General features: G+C 40.1%; 2 protein-coding genes and 1 long non-coding RNA gene across 5 annotated transcripts in view; 1 reads left to right on the top strand and 2 right to left on the bottom strand.

Moving 5' to 3' along the window:
- LOC309695753 (uncharacterized protein) overlaps positions 1-22,658 on the top strand; it is a 199,567-nt gene that overhangs the window by 61,435 nt on the left and 115,474 nt on the right. The gene's annotated exons all lie outside the window — the stretch shown is intronic.
- Positions 1-22,658, bottom strand: part of LOC309696726 — a 167,994-nt gene that overhangs the window by 132,195 nt on the left and 13,141 nt on the right. The gene's annotated exons all lie outside the window — the stretch shown is intronic.
- Positions 22-22,192, bottom strand: LOC309693352 (protein NLRC3-like). Of its 3 annotated transcripts, XM_082512460.1 has the most exons (14): positions 22,078-22,192; positions 19,669-19,806; positions 19,483-19,584; positions 19,015-19,128; positions 18,806-18,919; positions 16,830-16,908; positions 16,466-16,667; positions 14,515-16,318; positions 12,495-12,668; positions 11,595-11,768; positions 11,144-11,317; positions 10,331-10,504; positions 3,786-3,832; positions 22-3,613 (listed from the first exon to the last, which is right to left on the bottom strand). In XM_082512460.1, exons 2-14 carry the CDS (start codon positions 19,755-19,757, stop codon positions 3,084-3,086), a joined length of 3,777 nt encoding a protein of 1,258 aa, XP_082368586.1. In that variant the 5' UTR covers positions 19,758-19,806; positions 22,078-22,192; the 3' UTR covers positions 22-3,083. The 3 variants fall into 3 exon arrangements, with proteins under 3 accessions (XP_082368586.1, XP_082368587.1, XP_082368588.1); XM_082512461.1 differs by lacking the exon at positions 12,495-12,668; XM_082512462.1 differs by lacking the exons at positions 18,806-18,919; positions 19,015-19,128.

Below are 22,658 nucleotides of genomic sequence, written 5' to 3'. Positions count from 1 at the left end.
ATGATTAGACCATAGGAAAAGTCTGAGTTTAAACACATGAATATATTTTATTGATTATTTAATTGTCTGTTGCTGTCCAACATCAACCTTTGAGATTTGAAGTAAGCTTTAACTGAAGTTCATCATCGTTCCACAGAGTGGCGCTGCAACACAGAGATAACTATAAAATGCAGGTTGAGGAAATAATAAACACGTATTTAATATGTTTGCTGTACATGTACTTTTCTTTTTAGTCTTTTTAGTCTTTTTGTTGGTCACAGACTGAATTTTGCTGACAAATGTCTGTCAAATCTTGTACATTCTTATACTTTAACCAAACACACATATAAAAAACAATTTTAAACGTTTTAAAAGTGATAAAAAATAATAAACAAAAAAACACAGAGCATCCAGAAAGTATTCAAAGCACTTCGCTTGTTCCACATATTGTCATGTTACAGCCTTATTACAAAATGGATTCATTTAATTGTTCACAGGTGAGTATGTAAAGCCTTTGCTGTGGCACTAAAAACTGAGCTCACATGCATCCTGTTTTGGTGCATCTATTGATCATCTCTCAGATCTTTCCCAACTTGATAAGAGTCCACCTGTGGAAAATTCATTTGATTGGTGATGATTTTTCATAACTTAGGATTTGATAAGATCATATAGTTGACGGTGCATGCCAGAGCACAAACCATGCCATGAAGTCCAAGGAATTACAGTATTAATTATGTAGACTGCTGAGACAGAACTGTATCTAGGAAAAAAATCTGGGGATGAGTAAAGAAATTTCTGCAGCACTGAAAGACCCAGAGAGTACAGCAGTTGCCATCATCTGTGAATAGAAGAAGTCTGGAAGGATTCTTCCTAGAGCTGGCTGCCAAACCAATGTGAGCAATGGTAGAAGATGAGCTGAGTGTAGGTGACCAAGAATCCAATGGTCACTCTGACAGAGCTCCTGCCTTGCTCTATGGAGAGAAAAGAGATTTCCAGAAGGACAACTATTTCTGAAGCTCTCCACCAACAAGGCCTGTATGGTAGAGTGGTCAGATGGAAGCCACACCTCAGGAAAAGACACATGATAGCCTGTCTACGGTTTGTCAAAAGGGAACTGAATGACTTGCAAAAGATATCAAGGGAGTGATTTTGAGACCAATCTGTGAATGTCCTTTTTAAAAAAAAAATCTCTCTCTATATATATATATATATATCATTAATCATTTATTTATCCAGGTAAAATCTCACTGAGATTCAGTGGCTGTGCACTAATGCTCTCAATTAACCTGGTGGAACTTAAGAGGTCTGGCAAGGAATGATAGGAGAAAGGGCCTAAAAACATAGCTGTACCAAGTTTAAAGCATCATACTCAAAAATACTAGAGGCTGTAAGTGCTGCCATTTCACTGCAGGTAACAAACTGCACTCCAGGTAAAATTTAATACATCTGTCATAGATTATCACCAAACACATTTCCTTATTCATCATCCCTTATTATTACAGTACATTGCATTGCAAATATAAAACATAAGTAGTAACATCACTGACAGTTTTGTTGGGAGTGATTATGTCAAAATGTTCCTGTAGAGATGGAAATCTACCTTTTATGCCAGACTGCATGGATGAAGAAGCAGTTCATTAAATTTCCAATCTCTGTCAATCTCAAATACACAAAACACCAACGATACACCACGAGCAGTGAGAGGATTCACTCTGGTTTATATCTGGTAATAAATATCTTCTCAAAAAAGCAAAGTAGTATTGCAACATGGCATTTGGGTCTTCTAACTAAAATAGGAAATTAGGAACATAACTAGTGCCATCATAGCCAGACCTGGCCCACATCTGGTTGACATACACTTTGCCATGACACCAGACAGTCAGAAGTGCCAGCTTGATGCCGGATTTGGGCCAGACCTGTTTTCTATGAAGCTGGGCAACATAAACCAAACCACAATCGGGCCAGATGTGACATGCCATCACATAAACGGTTTATCTACACCAGGCCTGGCCCATATATGGATGACATATCACTTATCATGCCAGAAGTCAGCCAGCAGTGCTGGCTTGACACCAGATCCAGGCCAGACCTGTCTGCTATGTGGGTTAATATCCAAACATGCATATGGTAGTGTCTGGGTTATAGTAAGGGTTCATGGGCAGGTTGGCCAATGAGGATGCAGCCTTTTGTTGGCCCTGAGCCAAATATTTGAAACATGTTGCTAGCATCAAAAATCAAAAAATAACTTTTCAACAATCAGAGAAATTTCCGGTTTGAACATTTGATCTGCTGACTTTGAACTGTTTTCATTAAACATCAGATTGAAGTGATTTCATTCATTTCATTCTGTTTGTTGTTGTTGTTTTTTCTTTGTTTTTTTACAGTGGGAACACATTGAGGCCACCTACAGGGCAGGTGGGGGACAGCAGGGATCTGAAATCATATGAGAAGTTAGTGAGTGAGAAGTGGAAAAAATTGACTTAAGATGGCTCTAAGTGCTAAAAGTTGTTCTCAAACAGAAGATAAATCCACTGATTCTTTGTAAAGTTCATCTGATGCTCACATGAATCCTATGAAGGAAACTTTACTTCACTGAATGTTTCTTCAACGCTCATTTCAACATGTTGAAGCCATGAATGATCCACTCTCAGTCTGCACTGAGAGTGGATCATTCATGACATCTAAGGTGTGTCGTGTGACATGTTCAGTATTGTCACACATGTCTAGATTGTCCCTGATATCATAACTGCTCAAACGCTTATCTTGTTTTATCTGTTGTGGCCAGTACTATCCTCTATGCTGTTACATGCTGGGGCAGCAGATTGAGGCCAGTAATGTTGTGGGGATCGCGCTGGACTCCCTTATAGTGGTGTCTGAGAGGCAGATGTTGTCCAAGATAAAGACAATGTTGGATAATACCTCCCACCCACTCCAGCACCACTGAACGACACAGGAAATCATTCTTGCCCACGGCCATCTCCCTCTAAAACTCCTCCATCTAACACACTTTAAACACTGCAATAGTTACATGCTGTTTGCACACGCTCTTTTCTACTCAACAGTCAGAGTGTTTCTCCAACAGGAGGACTTTTACACTCAACTCATCACAGACACACTGACGAACCAGGAGATCTGAACCAAAACCCAGGATAGAGAGTTTCAGTGAATGTGGTGTTGAAGGTGTGGAGGTGGATCAGAGTGTCAGAGGAGACTCTGTAGAAGGACAGAGTGCCAGCAGGACAGTCCACATACACCGCTACTCTGTTAGAGACAGAGTAGGACGAGGAGGTGATGGGTTTTTCTGTCTTATTTTGCCTGACAGAACGAGGACGATCATCAGAGCAGATGAGACTCCAGGACTGATCATTCCATCCAAACAAACAGTCAGTACTGTCTCCTTTCCTTCTGATTTTTCTGGAACTCACTGATATCTCAACGTCTCCTGTCCACTCGACCTCCCAGTAAGAGCGACCAGTCAGACCATCTCTACACAGCAGCTGTTCATAAACATCAAATCTGTCTGGATGATCAGGATATGACTGAACCTCCTCAGCATGTGTCACCTTCCTGTTGTTGTCAGACAGTTTGAGGTTTGTGTGTACTGTGTTTGTGTCGATTGTGAGTTGACAGAAATCTGATGGAGAGAACAAACACAATCCAGCTGCAGTTATTGATCCATCATCTGTTCATTGATTGACACTTTGATGACTCCTGACACCAGAGATGTGAATGAGTGATGTGACAATTTGAAGATGGTTGAATGTGTGCTGCTTTGTTTTCATGAATCACATTAAAAACACACTTACACTTCCTCAGACCAGGTCTCAACCATCGGACTCCAGCAGGCTCCACCCTGAAAGGAGGAGGAGGGTCAGACCAGCACAGTCTCTTTCAGCATGAACACATGGACATTACATGGCTGTCATACACACACTGTTAGACACTGATAAAGGAGCAGTTCAACACTGTGGTCTTTTCCTGTTTCATATGTTAGGCTATGCCCTCTCTAATTTTGGTAATTCCACGCCAGTGGAAACTAGGGCAGGGCCATATCATACCATTCACGGTAATAGCGGTATAACATTGGGCAACAATAAGAAAATGAAATATCGCAACAGAATATGGGTAAAACGCGCATGCCTTTGTTTTCATACGCACATTTCGGAAAAAGCATGGCGGCGACAGAGAATTAGGAGAGCGAAAGCGGATCATTGAATGAAACAGATGAACCAGAATTGGTTTGTAAAAATGCTGCAACTTCAGTGGTGTGGAACTGGTTTGGCTTTCGTCCGTCAGATACACAACAAAGCACTATTTTTGGTGGAGCATGCTAGTGTAACCCGTTCAAGTGTTACACCTGTTGTTGCTGCGTTGTGTTCTGGCGTGAAAGTAAGAGGCAGGAGACAGTACTGGGTCTTTGGCTCTTTACTGCACATCTGCAACACAGAAATATGTGTCTGATCTGTGTGTGTCACGCGCCTGCCAGTACACCTCTCCCCCGGCCATGCTGAAAGGAGCTGTGACCGGGGCACAAATGCACGCGCCTACGTCACCACGCAGCGCGCACACACACGAACGCACACAGACTCAGATCACACAGGTAGGAGACCGAGATGCAAAAATGACATATTTAATCCAAAAAAAATGTGTTTTGGGTGAAATTCACAAGTATTTAACACATATGTTACACTAGCGGGCCGTTGTTATTACCGTGTTTTTAGGAAAATATGGCACACTTAAAATCAATCCCTTGATTTTTCTGAAAATCGACAGAGCCCCTTATAATCCCGTGTGCCTTATGTATGAATTCTGGTTGTGTTTACTGACCTCGAAACGATTTTATGTCATACATGGCGCTCGAAAATCTGTCAAATATTTTAGTGCGACTTTGCTAAGCTACGAACTCGCACCGCTTGATGGATTGTCAGAGCATTACAGCTATCGTAGGCAGGAGCCTCGCGGAGTGATACGTACTGTGCTTCAACATAATATTACTGTATTGTGTGTGTGTAACCTCTTTTTAAGTTTTGTGGATATTATACATGGTTATGCTGAGGATATGTCGGCCAATTTCCACTGGAAATGCCTTGTAGTTAAACTGTCAGCAAGGAATTTTCATTTGCACTGTTATTTTTTTATATAACTTTAAAGCACATAAAAAACAGCCGCTTGTTTAAGTGAAAATACATTGATGGGGTTTTTTGCAATAATAAAGTTGTGGAGTTGTAAAGTATTTTGTCTAGCATCAATTATATCGTCAGTTATATCGTTATTGCAAATTTTCAAATGTATATCGTGATAAATATTTTTGGTCATATCGCCCTGCTCTAGTGGAAACCCAAACAACGTCCATGTCACCTCTACTTGCAGCCCACATAATGATGTGATGAAATATTTTTTTTAATTATTATTCAAAAATTATAATTAATTAGCTGGCTGCCGGCGGAGCTCAGGGGCGCGTCACTGCAACTCCCCCTGGCTTCTGCTCCGCGGCTGCTGAATGAGCCCTCATCTGGGACTCTCCTCAGCTCTTACTGGGACAGTGGCGCAGCTGCCCCTCTGTGGGTCTTCCTTGGTCTCTTGTGTTCTGGGGGCCTCTGGATGTCTGGAGTTTTGATCTCCTCCATACCTGCTTGATACCATAAAGGACAGGGCTGTGGCTCCCCACACTCCCTAGCAGATCATTACATGGAGAAACCTTTGGAATGCAAGCATGCTGATCCACACAGGTATGCACACAGGTGTACACATGGATATTCACAGACGCGGACTACAGCTTTCTTGGCTGCTGCCTCAAAGCACACTGTGCGCTGTCTATCTTGCGTGCTGAACAATATCGTCTATTATTTAGTAACTATTGATATCTATGACTAGCTAGTTTATTGTGATGGTGCTTTTTTTTCTATTATTATGTTGCTCTTTGTTGTTTGCTGTCTCCTCTGTTTTTTTGTTTTTTGTTTTTTCTCCATACAGGTGACCCAGGAGTTTTTTTTTTGCTGTTTGTTTTCTCTCTTCCCCCCCTTCTCACCGTCTCTTCTCCCCTTTGGTTTTCTTTCTTTCTCTCCCTCTCTTTCTTTCATTCTTTCCCCGTCCTATCCCACAGTTATGTCTGTCCCGTTTGTAACTGAAAATAAAATAAATTCATAATTATAATAAAGGTCAACCAAATGGACCAATATGGCAAGGCCATGATGATCCACTTGGTAAAATAAATCCGCTTGGCATCTTTCTTGGCCTCAAGACAACAATTCTGATGGCTATAGATCCAAACGGGACACACAAAAAAAAAAAAAAAAAAAAAAAAAAATTATAATTAACACTACATAGCATAGCATAGAATGTATGAAGCATGTAAAAATAATAATAACCACTGCAGCCAAAAAGAGTGCCTGACGAGCCCAGTCATAAGTAAGCTATTAAGACTCGACTGTACACTGTGTTCGTGTTTTCCTCCAAAACAACAAGTTCCACTGGAGCAGCCTTTCAACGCCTCTCTCTAGACAACACAGTAAAGCTAGTTTTTATGGCTACGACCCTGACACGGAAGCCTATATATTACCCAGAGGTCCCTGTACTATGGTTCGGAGCCGGGGACATGTTTTATATACGCGTAATCTCTAATAATCGGCTGTAGTTAAACCTTTACTTAAAAAGCCATCCCTAGTCTCAGCTGTCTTAGCTAATTATAGGCCAATCTCCAACTTTCCTTTCATATCAAAAATCCTTGAAAGAGTAGTTGTCAAACAGCTAACAGATCATCTGCAGAGGAATGGTTTATTTGAAGAGTTTCAGTCAGGTTTCAGAGCTCATCACAGCACAGAAACAGCTTTAGTGAAAGTTACAAATGATTTTCTTATGGCCTCTGACAGTGGACTCATCTCTGTGCTTGTCCTGCTAAACCTTAGTGCAGCATTCGATACTGTTGACCATAATATCCTATTAGAGCGATTAGAACATGCTGTAGGCATTACAGGTACTGTAATGTATCAGATCTATTTAATAGACTCCAATTTGTACATGTAAATGGAGAGTCCTCTTCACACACTGAGGTTAATTATGGAGTTCCACAGGGTTCAGTGCTAGGACCAATTCTGTTTACATTATACATGCTTCCCTTAGGCAGCATCATTAGAAGACATTGCATAAATTTTCACTGCTATGCAGATGACACCCAGCTTTATCTATCTATGAAGCCAGATAACACACACCAATTGACTATGTGCACGTTAGCATATGCTACTTCCGGTGCGGAAACTCCTGTGGGGAGCTTTGTTTCCGGTGTCCTATTCGCGACTGGTTTACGGTCCAAAACAAGTTAAGCAAGTGAATGAATCAAGCGGCGATTTACATTTCTATAGATGTTTTGGGCATTTACCCAATATATCTGTAAATGATGTTCATCGACTTGTGATATTTTTCCCTGCGCCTCAGGGCAAAAGAGAAAATGGATTCAAATGTTATATTTCTCAGCTGTCCCTCGTTTATCGCAGGTGTTATGTTCTAACAATAACCAGCGATAGGTGAAATCAAGTAGCCAATTTTATTTTTTGACGGTGCAAAACATTTCGTGGACATCGTGGATATACAGTACTGCACTTCAGAGTCACACTACTAGCGATCGATGCAGCGATTCTGTACTGTACAGGAGAGACGTCACGGAGGAGATCGTCTGCAGCGATCAGGACGCAGGACACAATGTGACGTAAAAAAAAGCATGCAAACTTGCACTAAAAAATCTGTGAAACAGCGAGGTGAAAGGTGAACCGCGTTATAGCGAAGGACCGCTGTAATTTTTAAGGTAAGTCACAACATACCCTTCATACATACTAATGTATAGAAACCATTACCAGCAATCATTCATTTTTTGTGTGGCTTTTTTCACGGTTTGTTAACATGCTGTGTAGGTGTGTACTTGACTAGCTGATCTCGACATAACGGGGGAAACATCTGGTTTGACTATTCTTCACCTGTAGTTTGAATGCTGAACATTTGCCTGTTTAAATCATAACAACTGTCACTATACAGAGATGTGCTTCTGAATGTGGACGATGTGTCTTCTGCTGCAGTAATGCAGTTCTGCTTGTGTTGAGTGATGTAAACAACTGATCGATCTAAACTCTTTAAACTCAAAATTGATCATTAGATTTTTTTTTTATGACACAACAGTGGTGAGTGTTCCCACCTTCTCCTCTTTGTAACTTAACGCGATCTTTCCGTTTTCGAGTTTTGGACATGATTTTGGAGTATATCTTCGGAGTAGCGATTGACCGCAAAGTAAAGCTACCGGAAATGTACAACCCCACATCCGGTCTCAAAGCAGGAAGTTAGCATTTTCTCATGCACATGGTTAATTAGTTAAACTGCAGGAATGTCTTAAAGACATAAAGACCTGGATGGCCGCTAACTTTCTGCTTCTTAATTCAGATAAAACTGAAGTTATTGTACTCGGCCCTGAAAATCTTAGAAATATGGTATCTAACCAGATTCTTACCCTGGATGGCATTACCTTGGCCTCCAGTAATGCTGTGAGGAACCTTGGAGTTATTTTTGACCAGGATATGTCCTTCAACGCACATATTAAACAAATATGTAAGACTGCGTTCTTCCATTTGCGCAACATCTCTAAAGTTAGAATTATCCTGTCTCAGAGTGACGCTGAAAAACTAGTTCATGCATTTATTACTTCCAGGCTGGACTACTGCAATTCATTATTATCAGGATGTCCAAAAAACTCACTGAAAAGCCTTCAACTGATCCAAAATGCTGCAGCAAGAGTACTGACAGGGACTAGAAAGAGAGAGCATATTTCTCCTGTTTTGGCTTCCCGTCATTGGCTTCCTGTTAAATCCAGAACTGAATTCAAAATCCTGCTCCTCACATACAAGGTCTTAAATAATCAGGCCCCATCTTATCTTAATGTCCTTGTAGTACATAGGGTGATATGGGATCACCCCCAGGGATCAATAAAGTATTCTGATTCTGATAGAGCACTTCGCTCTCGCTCTGCAGGCCTACTTGTTGTTCCTAGAGTATTTAAAAGTAGAATGGGAGGGAGGGCCTTCAGTTTTCAGGCCCCTCTTCTGTGGAACCAGCTTCCAGTTTGGATTTGGGAGAAAGACACTATCTCTACTTTTAAGATTAGGCTTAAAACTTTCCTTTTTGCTAAAGCATATAGTTAGGGCTGGACCAGGTGACCCTGAATTCTCCCTTAGTTATGCTGCAATAGATGTAGGCTGCCGGGGGATTCCCATGATGCATTGAGTTTTTCCTTTCCAGTCACCTTTCTCACTCACTATTTGTTAACAGACCTCTGCATTGAATCATATATGTTATTAATCTCTGTCTCTCTTCCACAGCATGTCTTTATCCTGTTTTCCTTCTCTCACCCCAACCGGTCGCAGCAGATGGCCGCCCCTCCCTGAGCCTGGCTCTGCCAGAGGTTTCTTCCTGTTAAAAGGGAGTTTTTCTTTCCCACTGTCGCCAAAGTGCTGCTCATAGCACTTTGTCATATGATTGTTGGGGTTTTGTATTTTGTATTATTGTAGTGTCTACCTTATAATACAAAGCACCTTGAGGTGACTGTTGTTGTGATTTGGCGCTATATAAATAAAATTGAATTGAATTGTTCCCACCTTGTGTTTCCCGATTTTGTAGTTTTTCCTTTTGGCTATTTAAGGCTTCTTTTCATCACTTCCTCACCTGGAATTAATTTTTTTAATCCTCAGCATTTAATTCAGAGCATTTTACAATCAGGCTCCTGTGTATGTAGTCCATCTCCACCATCACTCTTTATCTCACTCACTCTGTGTTTCATAAACCTGCATAAGGTCATCAAACAAGTTAATTATCTTAATTAAATTTACAATAACACTTATCATTATCCTGTTCTTTTTAGGTTCAACTAGAGTTAGCTTTATTAACACTTTACAAATGATTCATTTTTCAACTTTTGGTCAAGCTAGGTAAACAACTTCCCCTGCTTCCAGTCATTTTACGAAGCTAGGCTGACCTCGTCAGAGAAATGCTTCTGTAGGGAGATTAATCTAATTTGAATCAGGTCGAACAGAAGACGATTTTTCTTAAAAATGACTGAACTAGTATAAACATGCAGATATCTCTGCAAATTGTGAATATGTGAAGAGAAAAAGACAGTTATTGTTGGTGAAAAATGTCTCCTTGTAAACTCCCCTACATTAATATCTTAATCATTCAGATAGATTAGTGTTTCTGTTCCTGAAAATTTTTCTTCAGTGTTATTATTCATGTTACATCTATATGAAAACAAACAAAGAGTGACGGACACAGGAAATGTTTCCAGCTCTTCCACCTCTATCAGACATTCTCTCAATACCTCAGAGTGTCCAGTCTCCAGCGTGGAGCCTTCCGTCCAGCCGAAAAGAGCTTCATTTCCGAGTTTCCTGGATGATTGTAGCTCAGGTCCAGCTCTCTCAGATAGGAGGGGTTGGAGCTCAGAGCTGTGGCCAGAGACGTACAGCCTTCCTCTGTGATCAGGCAGCCTGACAGACTGCAGACACACAAAACAATCTATCTTTGAACACTTCATAGGAGGGAAGGATGTGAAAGATGAAGACTAAAACTAAATGGTGGTTGCTGTAGCTCAGGTGGCAGAGCAGGTCAGCCACTAATCAGAAGGTCGGTGGTTTGATCCCAGGCTGCCTCCTGGCTGCATGCCAAGTATCCTTGGGCAAGATACTAACCCCATGTTTGCCTACTGGTGGTGGTCAGAGGGCCCGGTGGCGCCAGTGTCCGGCAGCCTCGCTCTGTCAGTGCGCCCCAGGGTGGCTGTGGCTACAACGTAGCTTGCCATCACCAGTGTGTGTGAATGGGTGAATGACTGAATGTAGTGTAAAGCGCTTTGGGGTCCTTAGGGACTAGAAAAGTGCTATACAAATGCAGGCCATTAACCATTTTAAAGGATCCATAATGCTCATAGAATGTCTTGACACGTGGCAGCTTGCAACAAAAAAAAAAAGTCACATCTGCTGGAGCACACTGCTGTTTTTGTTTGGCTTGGTGAAGCTTTACAGACAGTTCAGAGTCTTATTAGACTCTAACAAAGGGAAACTAAAATATCTGACAATTCTATAAGCGTTGGTAATTCATTTGGTAATGCAATACTGAGTGGAAGTGATTTAATCCTGACCTGAGAGTTTCTAGTTTACAGTATGGACTTTTCACTCCAGCAGACAGAACATTCACTCCTGAGTCATGTAGGTTGTTATCACTCAGATCCAGCACTCTTAGACTGCAGGGCTGGGAGCTAAGAATTGAAGACAGACTTTCACAGCTTTTCTTTGTGAGGTTACAGCCAATCAGTCTAGAAATAGAGAGCAAAAGACCAAAAATGGGTTAAAGTGAATTGATAGAGTACTAAGGAGTTGGGAGTTTTATAATAATAATAATCTTTCATATCTAGCTGGAATTGTTATTCCTTTATTTCAAACACATCATAACTGCGGCAATTTAAAGTGATTAATAAATAAAGACAAATAATAAAATACAAATGATGAAACTGATCATTAGTAACTATGATTTTTTTAAAAAAAAATAATAATAATTTCATTTGATAAAAAATAAACAGTCCTTGATTTGACCTCAAAGTTTCCAGTGCACAATGTGGACTCTGTAGTCCAACAGAAAGAAGCTTCACTCCTGAATCCTGCAGGTTGTTGTTGTTTGCATCCAGCTCTCTCAAACTAGACGACTGGGAGCTGAGGACTGAGGACAGAGCTTCACAGCTTCTCTCTGAGAGGTTACAGGCACTCAGTCTAAAAAATGAACACAAAAACAAAAACAATGAAATTAAAGTGTATTGGTGGTGCAATGATGACTTATTAGATTTGATAATAGTTACTATTATTTCAGGACAGGCTTGAATTATTACTTCTTTATTTTAAACACAGAAATGTGTTAATTTAGTATTTAGAACTTGTGAAAAATACAAAACTACACCAACGGATTGCTGATGGTGACCATTATTTGCTGTGCTTTTTATAAAACAGGAAATTATATAATTTGATGAAAAATAAAAAAATTATTTGATCTGACCTCAGAGTTTGCAGCATACAACTTGGATTTAGCAATGCAGCTAACAGAAGCTTCACTCCTGAATCCTGGAGGTTGTTGTTATTCAGGTCCAGCACTCTCATGCTAGAGAACAGAGAGCTAAGAACCGAGGACAGATATTCACAGCTTTTCTCTGAGAGGAACAGCCACCCAGTCTTGAAAAATAAAGAAAACAAAAAGACTGGATGCAAAATGTACCAATAGTTCAGTGAAAAAATTAGTACATTTAGCCATATTCATTGTCATTTCAGAGGCAGCAAGAATTGCGATCATCTAATTTTACACATTAGAAATTTGGCAATTTACTTGAAAGACAAATAATACAAATTACTGAATTACAAAACCAAGTAGATTAATTTGACCTTTATTAGCTGAGTTTTAATTGTTTCATTATAATTTGATGAAAAATAACTATCCTTTTATCTGACCTCAGAGTTTCCAGTGTACAGTGTGGACTCTGTAGTCCAACAGACAGAAGCTTCACCCCCGAATCCTGCAGGTTGTTGTTGCTTGCATCCAGCTCTCTCAAACTAGACGACTGGGAGCTGAGGACTGAGGACAGAGCTTCACAGCTTTTCTCTGAGAGGAAACATTCACTAAACCTGGAAAACAAACAGTTAAAAAAAACAACTTCAAACAATTTTAATGTTTAACTTAAATAACAAAAACAAAATCTATTATGCAGTACAATTCATAGTTAAGTCGGGAACAAATAGAAAAATTGCTCAGATGAAACCAATGTAACGCTCTCAAATTACAACCACAAACTTATATGTTTTTTATCAAGATTTTCTGTTATAGACCAACACAAAGTTGCACATAATTGTGAAGCGGTACGAAAATGATACATGGTTTTCAAAATTTTAAGCAAATGAAAATCTGAAACCGTTAGCATACATTTGTATACATTTGTCTTGTTCTGGCCTCCTTAGACTGGCTTCCAACTGAATTTAGAATCTATTTTAAAATCCTTTTACTGTTTTTTAAATCCTTAATTGGTCTGGAGTCTGTATATTTGTCCGATCTGCTGAAGCACTATGTCCCCCCTCGTTTACTCTTGTCAGCTGAGCAGCTGTTGCTCTCAGTTCCTAAATCATGGCTGAATCTTAGAAGAGACCAAACAGTCTCGATTATGGCCTCAAAGCTTTGGAATGATATTTGTCTTCCTATTAGGCAATCTACATCAGTGGTAGTTTTTTAAGCTGGTTAACCTCCTAAGACCCAAACTCTTTGATGCCATGCATTTTTAATTTCTATTTGCTATTTGGGCTGATTGGGACCTGATGAATGTAAGAACAAAGAATTATCTTTTTACCTGATTTTGCTCTACAAGGGCATATATATCATATCGTATATCATATATCCACATATGAGAACATTCATTTAAAATTTCGATAGAACAGTGGCTTGTGTGTGTTTGTCTGTGAATGACTTGGCCCTCAAACAATGATCAGGTGACTCTTTCGTTTCAGTTTATTTAACTTCCACACAATATTTCCAGCTGACGTTTTCCATGACTGATCAGTTTTCCACTGAACCCACTCTCCATATTCCACAGCCCAATTGCCGGCATCACTAAAAGCGGAAATTTCATTAGTCTGATTACCTCCACCTGGACCTAAGCTTCCCTGGTACTGGCCCTTGAGCCCGCTGCACCACCTCATGCTGAAATCTGTTCCTTCTGCTCCCTGTGACTCTTCACCTGTTCCTGTTTGAAATTACAGTATTTTGCTGCAATAGGACATGGTCTCCAGCCACCAGTTTGGATATCTATGACAGTCTCTTTTATTTGTTTTTCATTTTCTCCATTCTCAGTTAGAGACTTGACGGAATTCTTCATCATTCACCCTTCTTCATAACTATCTGTGAAGCATCAGTTGATGTAATCTTTGAGTGTTTAATTCTGAGCTAAAATTCTGTTTTGTTTCCCGCGAACTCTCTGGTATCTGATGTAACCTACAGCATTTTCTTTTCTATCACTTAACTTTCCATCACTTCTGTCACTTACCTCACTTTCTCTTTGGATGTGTCCTTAAACAATTAATGGCTAAATAAAATTAAAAAACTCTCCAAAGAAGACTAATTCAAAATTCCTCCACAGTAATGTGAAAGCACCATTGCCAGTTTTCAAGAGTGCATGTTGGATTACTTTTTGCATACAGGGCCAACAAAGTTTTGATATATTTTATTAGGAAATAGAAGCCATCATAATTTAAAAAATGAATTTTGGATTTACTTGAGTAATTTTTGTCTAATATTGCAATGTGTTTAATGACGCAAAACATTTAAGTGTGAAAAATATACAAAAAAAACAAACCAAAAATTTGTCTGCAACTGTTGACAATCATTCACTTCATTTTTTTAAGGTTAAGGTTGCACATGATTTTTTTTTTCTTTTCAAGTTGAATTTAAGGGATGAAGGGAAAAAAAGCAAACCACATGACTCACAGAGCTTTGTTGGAGGCTTTGACCACTGGCAGCAGCCTCAGAAGAGCCTCCTCTGAAGCAGAGTATTTCTTCAGGTCAAACACATCCAGATCTTTTTCTGATGACAGTAAGATGAAGACCAGAGCCGACCACTGAGCAGGAGACAGTTCATCTGTGGAGAGACGTCCTGAACTAAGGGACTGTTGGATCTCCTCCACTAGAGAACGATCATTCAGTTCATTCAGACAGTGGAGCAGATTGATACTCTTATCTGCACTCAGGTTCTCGCTGAGCTTCTTCTTGATGTACAGGAGTGTTTTCTGATTGGTCCGTGAGTTACTTCCTGTCTTTGGCAACAGGCCCCGTAGGAGAGTCTGATTGGTCTTAAGACAAAGACCCAGGAGGAAGCGGAGGAACAAGTCCAGCTGTCCATGTTGGCTCTGTAAGGCCTTGTCCACAGCACTCCAGTAGAAAGATTTAAAATTTCTTTTTTTCCCAAATAAATTAGACTTCTTGGAGGTTGTTTGTTGTTCTTCCAGCAGATTGATGCCAGAGTTGATGAAGGTCAGATGGACATGAAGAGCAGCCAGAAACTCCTGAACACTCAGATGGATGAAGCAGTACACCTTGTCCTGGTACAGTCCTTTCTCCTCTTTAAAGATCTGTGTGAACATTCCTGAGTACACTGAGGTTGCTCTGATATCGATGCCACACTCTGTCAGGTCAGATTCATAGAAGATCAGGTTTCCTTTATGCAGCTGATCAAAAGCAAGTTTCCCCAGAGACTCAATCATCTTCCTGCTCTCTGGACTCCAGTGTGAATCTCTCTCAGCCCCTCCATCATACTTGACCTTCTTCACTTTGGCCTGAACCACCAGGAAGTGGATGTACATATCAGTCAGGGTCTTGGGCAGCTGTCCTCCCTCTCTGGTTTTCAGCACATCCTCCAGAACTGTAGCAGTGATCCAGCAGAAGACTGGGATGTGACACATGATGTGGAGGCTTCGTGATGTCTTGATGTGGGAGATGATCCTGCTGGCCTGCCCCTCATCTCTGAATCTCTTCCTGAAGTACTCCTCCTTCTGTGGGTCAGTGAACCCTCTGACCTCAGTCACAACGTCAACACACTGTGGAGGGATCTGATTGGCTGCTGCAGGTCGTGTGGTTATCCAGAGGTGAGCAGATGGAAGCAGTTTCCCCCTGATGAGATTTATCAGCAGCACATCCACTGAGCTGGACTTTCTAGGGTCAGTCAAGATTGTAGTTTTGTGGAAGTCCAGAGGAAGTCGACACTCATCCAGACCATCAAAGATGAACACAACCTGGAAGTCTTCAAAGCTGCAGATTCCTGCTTCTTTGGTTTCAGTAAAGAAGTGATGAACAAGTTCCACCAAGCTGAACGTTTCCTCTTTCAGCGCATTCAGCTCTCTGAAAGTTAATGGAAATATAAACCGGATGTCCTTGTTGGCTTTGTCTTCAGCCCAATCGAGGATGTATTTCTGTGTTAAGACTGTTTTCCCAATGCCAGCCACTCCCTTTGTCAGCACTGTTCTGATTGGTTCATCTTTTTCAAGTGAGGCTTTAAAGATGTCTTCTTGTCTGATTGTTATTTCTGGTCTGTCTGGTTTCCTGGATGCTTTTTCAATCTGTCTGACCTCATGTTCATCATTGACCTCTGCAGTCCCTCCCTCTGTGATGTAGAGCTCTGTGTAGATCTGATTCAGAAGGGTTGGGTTTCCTGCTTTAGCGATCCCCTCAAACACACACTGGAACTTCTTCTTCAGCTCAGATTTAAGTTTACGATGACAAACTTCAGCAAGGCTTTCTGAATAAAGAAAGAATATCAGTTCATCTTTTACATAGTCCATATCAGAATGTGGTCTTTTTAAATACATGTTGGTTCATCTCTTGAAATTTTAGTTAATGTTAATGTTATAACCAGCAGCTTAAATCTTTAGAGAAATCATTTTACTTCTCTGCAGACGGTCAGCCAGGTCCTCCTGCTTCATTCTCCTCAGGAAGTCCACTGTGATCTTCACAAATGCCTCTCTGCTGCTCCTCTGCTCATCATCCTCCCTCTTACTCTCTAAGCATTCTGGGTAATCTGGACTCAGAACCTTCTGGATCTTCTGCAGCTCGTTCTTCACAAAAGTGATGATGTTGTCCTCCAACAGCTGGAACAGAATACTTTATGAATGACCCAATCAGACTGAAATCATGGAGCCACACATCAAATCTGTGTTGGACACACTGGCAATCCACTGGTCTACAAAGAGCAGCATGGAGATGACTGTGAACAGAGTAGATGTAAAGGTAGTTGTTGTACATGTACAGACCATAAATATGGAGTCCAGGTGTGCTTGATGCTGCTGGGCAGGCTGACCACTGGGAACCTCTGAGCTCTCCTGGTCCACTCTGTGGAGGAGCCATGAAGATTTAATCCACAAAAAAAGCCTTCACCATAAAACAAACAAACAAAAAACACACACATCTTGACATGAATTAGATCATCTGTTGGTTGTTGGAATTTGTGGGTGAAAGATGTGGGCATAGTCATTTCTGCACAGGGCCTTATTTGCATTTGTACTTGTATGAGTTTCCCTTTCAGATAATAAGATGATGAACAAAAAAATCAAATATACAAATCATATTCAAGTGTCCTACCATTCATATCGTGATTAATGACAGTATGTTCTGTTTAGTATTGAAAAAAACTCCAAAATCTTTATTCCTTAACACCGATAACACTGATCACATTTTAAGCTGTATCATCTTACATGTTGGAGAACTCCCAACCAGTAGTCTGATAGAAATCTGAACATTATGTAGCATCTGAAATTCAACCAACTCTAGTTCAGTCTTTCTTCATAAAGATTGGAAAAACTTCCCAGTGCTTGTAAATGCCTTATCCACACCCTCATTTCCTCCTGATCAGACATTTGCAGCTGATTGTAAATGAGCCTAAAGGATGCAGCAGTGTTGCATCTAAGGTCAGTATGAAACTGTGTCACACTGAATAATGGGGAGCTGCAGTTGTAGCAGGAAGGCCTCAAAATGACTACAGCTAACAACTCCAACTAGAAATCAAAACTGGCACAAAAATCAAACACAATCAGTATAACTGAACCCTTCAAGTACCACAAACCCCACAGGCTGCAAAAGCAGAGCTGCACAGTTACAGACTCAAACAACAACACTGAGCATGAGCTACATTAGCTGCTGGCTAGCCTCATTTAGAGCTACAAGGGTCAACAACTGAACATGACTCTGATCTGAATGCACAACATTAAAACCCCCAAATGCTTTTATCCAAAGCTCACATACACAAATCAGCTTTACACAGGTCGTCATTACTACCACATGCTGCCCTTGACAGCTGTTTGACACGTCGGCCATCTTACTCTAGAGCTTTCTCAGTTTCCTGCCCACCTTAAAAGTTTGTCTAACTTTAAGCTGTTTATCTGCAGTGGACTCTGCAGCAGCCACCAGCTACCGTAACTCAGCAAGTCAAACAGCACAGCCTGTGTGGACAGATGGATGCTGGAAGTCTCCAAACATTTAGAACAAAAAGCTTCAAATTTCTCTTTCTGTCAACAGTTCAGTGAGCAGAAGATGAACTGATATTCAAAAGGCACAAACAAAGAGAGAAAACTTTACCTTTTTTTTTAGCAGATTTTGCACATGTCTCAACCAACTCTGTATATTTTTATATATTTTATTTTATTGTTTACTCTATTTAATTTGTAAAATATGTATACACACACACACACAGATTTAGCGATTCTTATATTTTGCTTGTTTTACGTTATTGTATTTTTGCACAACTCTGTTGCTTGTGAAGCTCGCACACAAGAATTTCACTCACATGTACTGTACCAGTGTACCTGCACATGTGATGTAACAATAAAAGTGATTTGATTTGATTACAGTTTGATTTTTATTTGATGGATTTTCCGAAACTTGGCAAAAAGTGGAGAATGACTTTACTTTTTAGAAGTTAAAATAATAGCCAGTGTTTGAGTCATTATGATGCTCTGAGTTTTATGAGTAAAAGTGAAATCTGTGCAGCAAAGTTAGTCTTACCTCCTCTAACGTCCTACAACATACAGCACAATATGACTGATGGAAGAAAACATAAGCACGAGCATTATTTCCTGTTTGCTGAAGTTCAATAGCTTAGAAACCAAAGGCTTGTTTTTAAGAGACAGTTTAATTGGGATTGAGGGAATGACATGTTATCACTGCAGTTTATATCCAACAAGATCAAGCAGTTTAATCTGTTGTCAAAGAGTTCATGTTACTAACAGCTCACCTCTCTGCAGCAGATTCCTGCTGGAGTTTAAAATTAATGGGTTCACTTTTAGACCGGTCACTTCCTAAAGACACACGGCTGGGTTCAGGTTCAGTTTTGAGTTTCTGAAGAATCCTGATAATTAAAGCACAAATCTTTAATCAAGGACTCATCACATAACATAAAATGCTGACAGAATTTTAGACATTATAATAGTGACTTTAAGTTACATCTTTCTTGATGACTGTTTTTGTTGAAATCTATTAATGACATGATTCAACACAGTGTGTGCCGGTCCAGATTCAGGTTCAGGTCCAGGTCCAGATTCAGGTCTACCATTGATCCTGTGAGTGAAGAAAAAGTGTTTTTCATTTGCAGTCACAGAAGCTGATGAAGACTTAGAATACCTTCATCATGCCAAAGAGAAACTGATTTGCAGGCTGACCATGAGCAGAAGGAAACTCTAAACTAGTGACGGTAAGGTAAAAACAGAGCGCCACCCAGAGGTAAACACAGTCATTTACACTGTGCAGGACTATTGATGGTCCAATGAGCAGCAGTTTATGTTGGACATTTTTTATAGAATACAGGAATTCCTCACTCAGTGACCTTCTTTGAGATGCAGTTTAGAGGCCAGGAAACAACATCAAATCAGACACCAAATTGACATCAAGGAGTTCATGTCACTAATAGCTCACCTCTCTGCAGCAGACACCTGCTGGTCTTTAAAATCAATGAAACGTTCATGAGACCAGTCACTCTCTAAGGACACACGAATGGGTGGAGGTCTAGTTTGGTTCCTGTGGATAATGATGGAGCAGTGATGTGAGTGCTGAGCTGTGACATGGAGAAAAGTCATGTACAGTTAGAGATGGTCATCTCACCTCTGAGCTTTGGTCTGACTCTCATGTTCCCCACACAGAGTAGTTTCAGAGGGAGGGACTCCCTCCTCTCTGTCCTCACACTGATCCATGCTGCTGAATTCACATCCACATCAGCTCACACACACTTTCTACCTTCACCTGCAGAGAAAATACAAATCATTCATGTGTACATCGACTGTCAGGATCAGGTGTCTCCACTGTGTAGTACTCATTTGATATGTTTGGAAACTCACCTTAGGATTTAGTTTAAGGAAAGGCATCAGGTGTAAAACTCACAGTTAAATTAAAATTTGGTGGGTGCACTTATTTTGGCAGAAGTCAATTGATTTCAATAATAACTTAATTGCAGTGTTTAGGCTGTCATTTCTAGCATCTACATGGATGTTAACATCACCTAGTATGATTATTCTGAACTCACCACTAAATCAGATTAAAAACTGAGCATGAGCCGGGTGGATGATACATAACAAATAGTTGTTTTTACTTTCACAGTTAGGGTGCAAAAGGCAAAGATTCAAGCTTTTCGTATGCTGTATCCAAGTTTTTGTAAGGCACAGTGAATGTAAAGTGAATATGTTGATCAGTGTAGTGTAGTGAGGGTGTGATGGGAATGCCTAGCAGCAATGTTCCCTCTAAGCTGTGCGCGTGCACAATCGCACACTGCTGACACGTGCACAGAAAATCAGCGTTGCACACAACAACAACAAAAGATCCAACCTGAATTGAAATTAAAATAAATACATAACAATTCATTTTGTGCTGTTTTGTAGTGTGAGTCAGTAAGTGACCGGTGACTGCAATTCACATTTCTATATCCGCAGCTAATCAACACCGTTGACAAGCTATTACAGCGTCCTCATGTGCCGACACTGGTATAGCTAGCAAAGCTAGCAAAGACACGCTAATGACAACCATTGGAGATGTGAGCAGGACAGACGGAAAATTTGACAGAAAAAGTGTGGACTGTAAACTATATACCAGTTTTTAAGTTGTGTAAAATGTGGCCATGTAAAACCAGAGTTATAATGAAAAAATATATGTAATATTTTTTCTTCCTGAATACTATCGTTGTTTATATTTACTGCCGGAAGAAACGTTAAATGTAACTGTTGTGTAAACTGTGTCATGGAAATAAAAGGCTGTGAGGAAGGCTACTTAGATGAAGTTTATTAGGAGACAAGTGAGGAGCGTTCAGCTCCAAGAGCTTGGGTTCTGACCAGCTTTGCCTTGCTAGCAAGTAAAAGATGTTCATCTTGTTTCTGTCGTTAACGAGAATACGTTTCTAAACTAGCGGGCCTGTGGAAACCAGACCCAACAGCAGCGTTTTATAAGGAAAGCTCTTGCTCCTGTGAGCAACCAAACTGAACTGAAAATTTAAATGCAATTAGTCCATTTGGAGCACAGAATGACTTAAAATCCCTGAAATGTCACCACGTTTCTGCAGTTTGTCCATTTTGTGCTCCAGATGGGTTAATTGCATTTTAAATTTTAATTGCATTAATCATGATGAAGTATTAATCTGTGTTAATGCATGAACTTTGACAGCCCTAAAAATAATGTAACTAAACACTTGAAATAAATATAGTCAAGAACACCCCATGCCCCCTTTAGGCTCAGTCCTGCTTACTGCAGATATCACCGCTACATAAAGTACCACAAGGTAGAACTTACACATTGTGCTTGGTTGATGACCAAATTTGCTGTATGTTGTATTTAAAAAGAAATGAGCTGCTATCTTGAACAAATCAGCGCTTCACTTCTGAAGGAAAAAGGGGCGGGAAGGAGAGGAGGGAGATTTCCACAAACAGAGGATGTAAATAAGAGACAAGGGAGGATAGAAGCATTCCTGATCATATTTACTCCAGCTGATGTTTCAGAAACAGCAAATACTCCAAACACTTTCAAAACAAAAGTGTCTCCAGCTGAAGCACAAAAAATGTCAGTTTAATGAAAACAAATCTTCTTTATTTTAACTGCAGCTTCTCAAAACTCTGCCCTAATGAACAAACGCATCATTTTCTCTCTCACACTGACTCCTGAACAATGAGGCTTTGCAGCATAGTTGTGTCACACCTGCCCTGCAGCTAAACTGATCACATCAGTTTTACTGTAAATAGTAGTGGTCATGTGATTTAGAAGACAAGCATCTTCCTCGTCAGTGCCGTCAGTGTGGGACCAAATTCTCCATGTTATCAGATTTGTAAGCAGCAGCTGAAACTGTCACATGAATGAATGTTCATCAAACTGTTTGATTCTGGCCAATCAATAATCTATAATCATGTGGATTTGTCTTCAAACACAAGAGTGATCTAAAGTTTGTCTTGATATAATAGCTGAACATCAGGTCCAAACATCACAGAGCAGAAAAAAACAGTCAAAGTATTAAAGAAGGAACCAAAGCAAACTTACAGTTTCTTCAAACACACGCGGACAACAAGCTCCACTCCACACCTGGACACGGACACGGACACACAGGTGAGTTGCTGCCTGGAAGGAGGCGTAACATAACACCTGAACACTGTGAGAGTGCCACACCTTCATGTACTGATTTACAAATATGCCGTCTGACTGCTCAGGCGGAGTTTAAAACATGTTAAGCACCAAGGGGCTTTCTGAGCTTCCTGCTCGAAAGTCACATGTCCAAAATGAGCATTTCTCTGCAATTACGAACTCTGTGTAAACAATCTTGGTATCAAAATAAAGTTAACACTTGTGAGAGTTCATCAGAGGTGTAAATATTACAGCAGATATTATTGTGTCAAAGTTATTGAGGCTGGGATATTTGAGTATCTTGATTTTTTCCTCATCTAATTTATTTTTGGTTTTGTTTGTTTTTTTTAAAACCACTTTCAAAATATGATTCGCTTCACATTTAAGTCCAGAAATCCAGGAATCAACATATGAACATTCTCTGTGCAAATATGGATGCTGCTGAAGTGAAACAGTGGAAATTGACATCACTTTTAATGAATAACAATAATTTAATGAAA

The sequence above is a fragment of the Aulonocara stuartgranti genome (genome assembly GCF_965226115.1).
Source record: "Aulonocara stuartgranti genome assembly, chromosome: 3".
Taxonomy (NCBI): domain Eukaryota; kingdom Metazoa; phylum Chordata; class Actinopteri; order Cichliformes; family Cichlidae; genus Aulonocara; species Aulonocara stuartgranti.
Note: the sequence above shows the minus strand (reverse complement) of the source record. Positions and strands in the feature narration are given on the sequence as shown.

Coding starts and splice junctions, on each gene's coding strand:
- LOC309693352 (XM_082512460.1), bottom strand. CDS start 19,757: ATGGATCAGTGTGAGGACAGAGAGGAGGGAGTCCCTCCCTCTGAAACT. Junction 16,668..16,829: donor ACCTGGACTCCATATTTATG/GTCTGTACATGT, acceptor ATTCTGTTCCAG/CTGTTGGAGGACAACATCAT. Junction 3,833..10,330: donor TGGAGACTGGACACTCTGAG/GTATTGAGAGAA, acceptor TCCTCCTTTCAG/GGTGGAGCCTGCTGGAGTCC.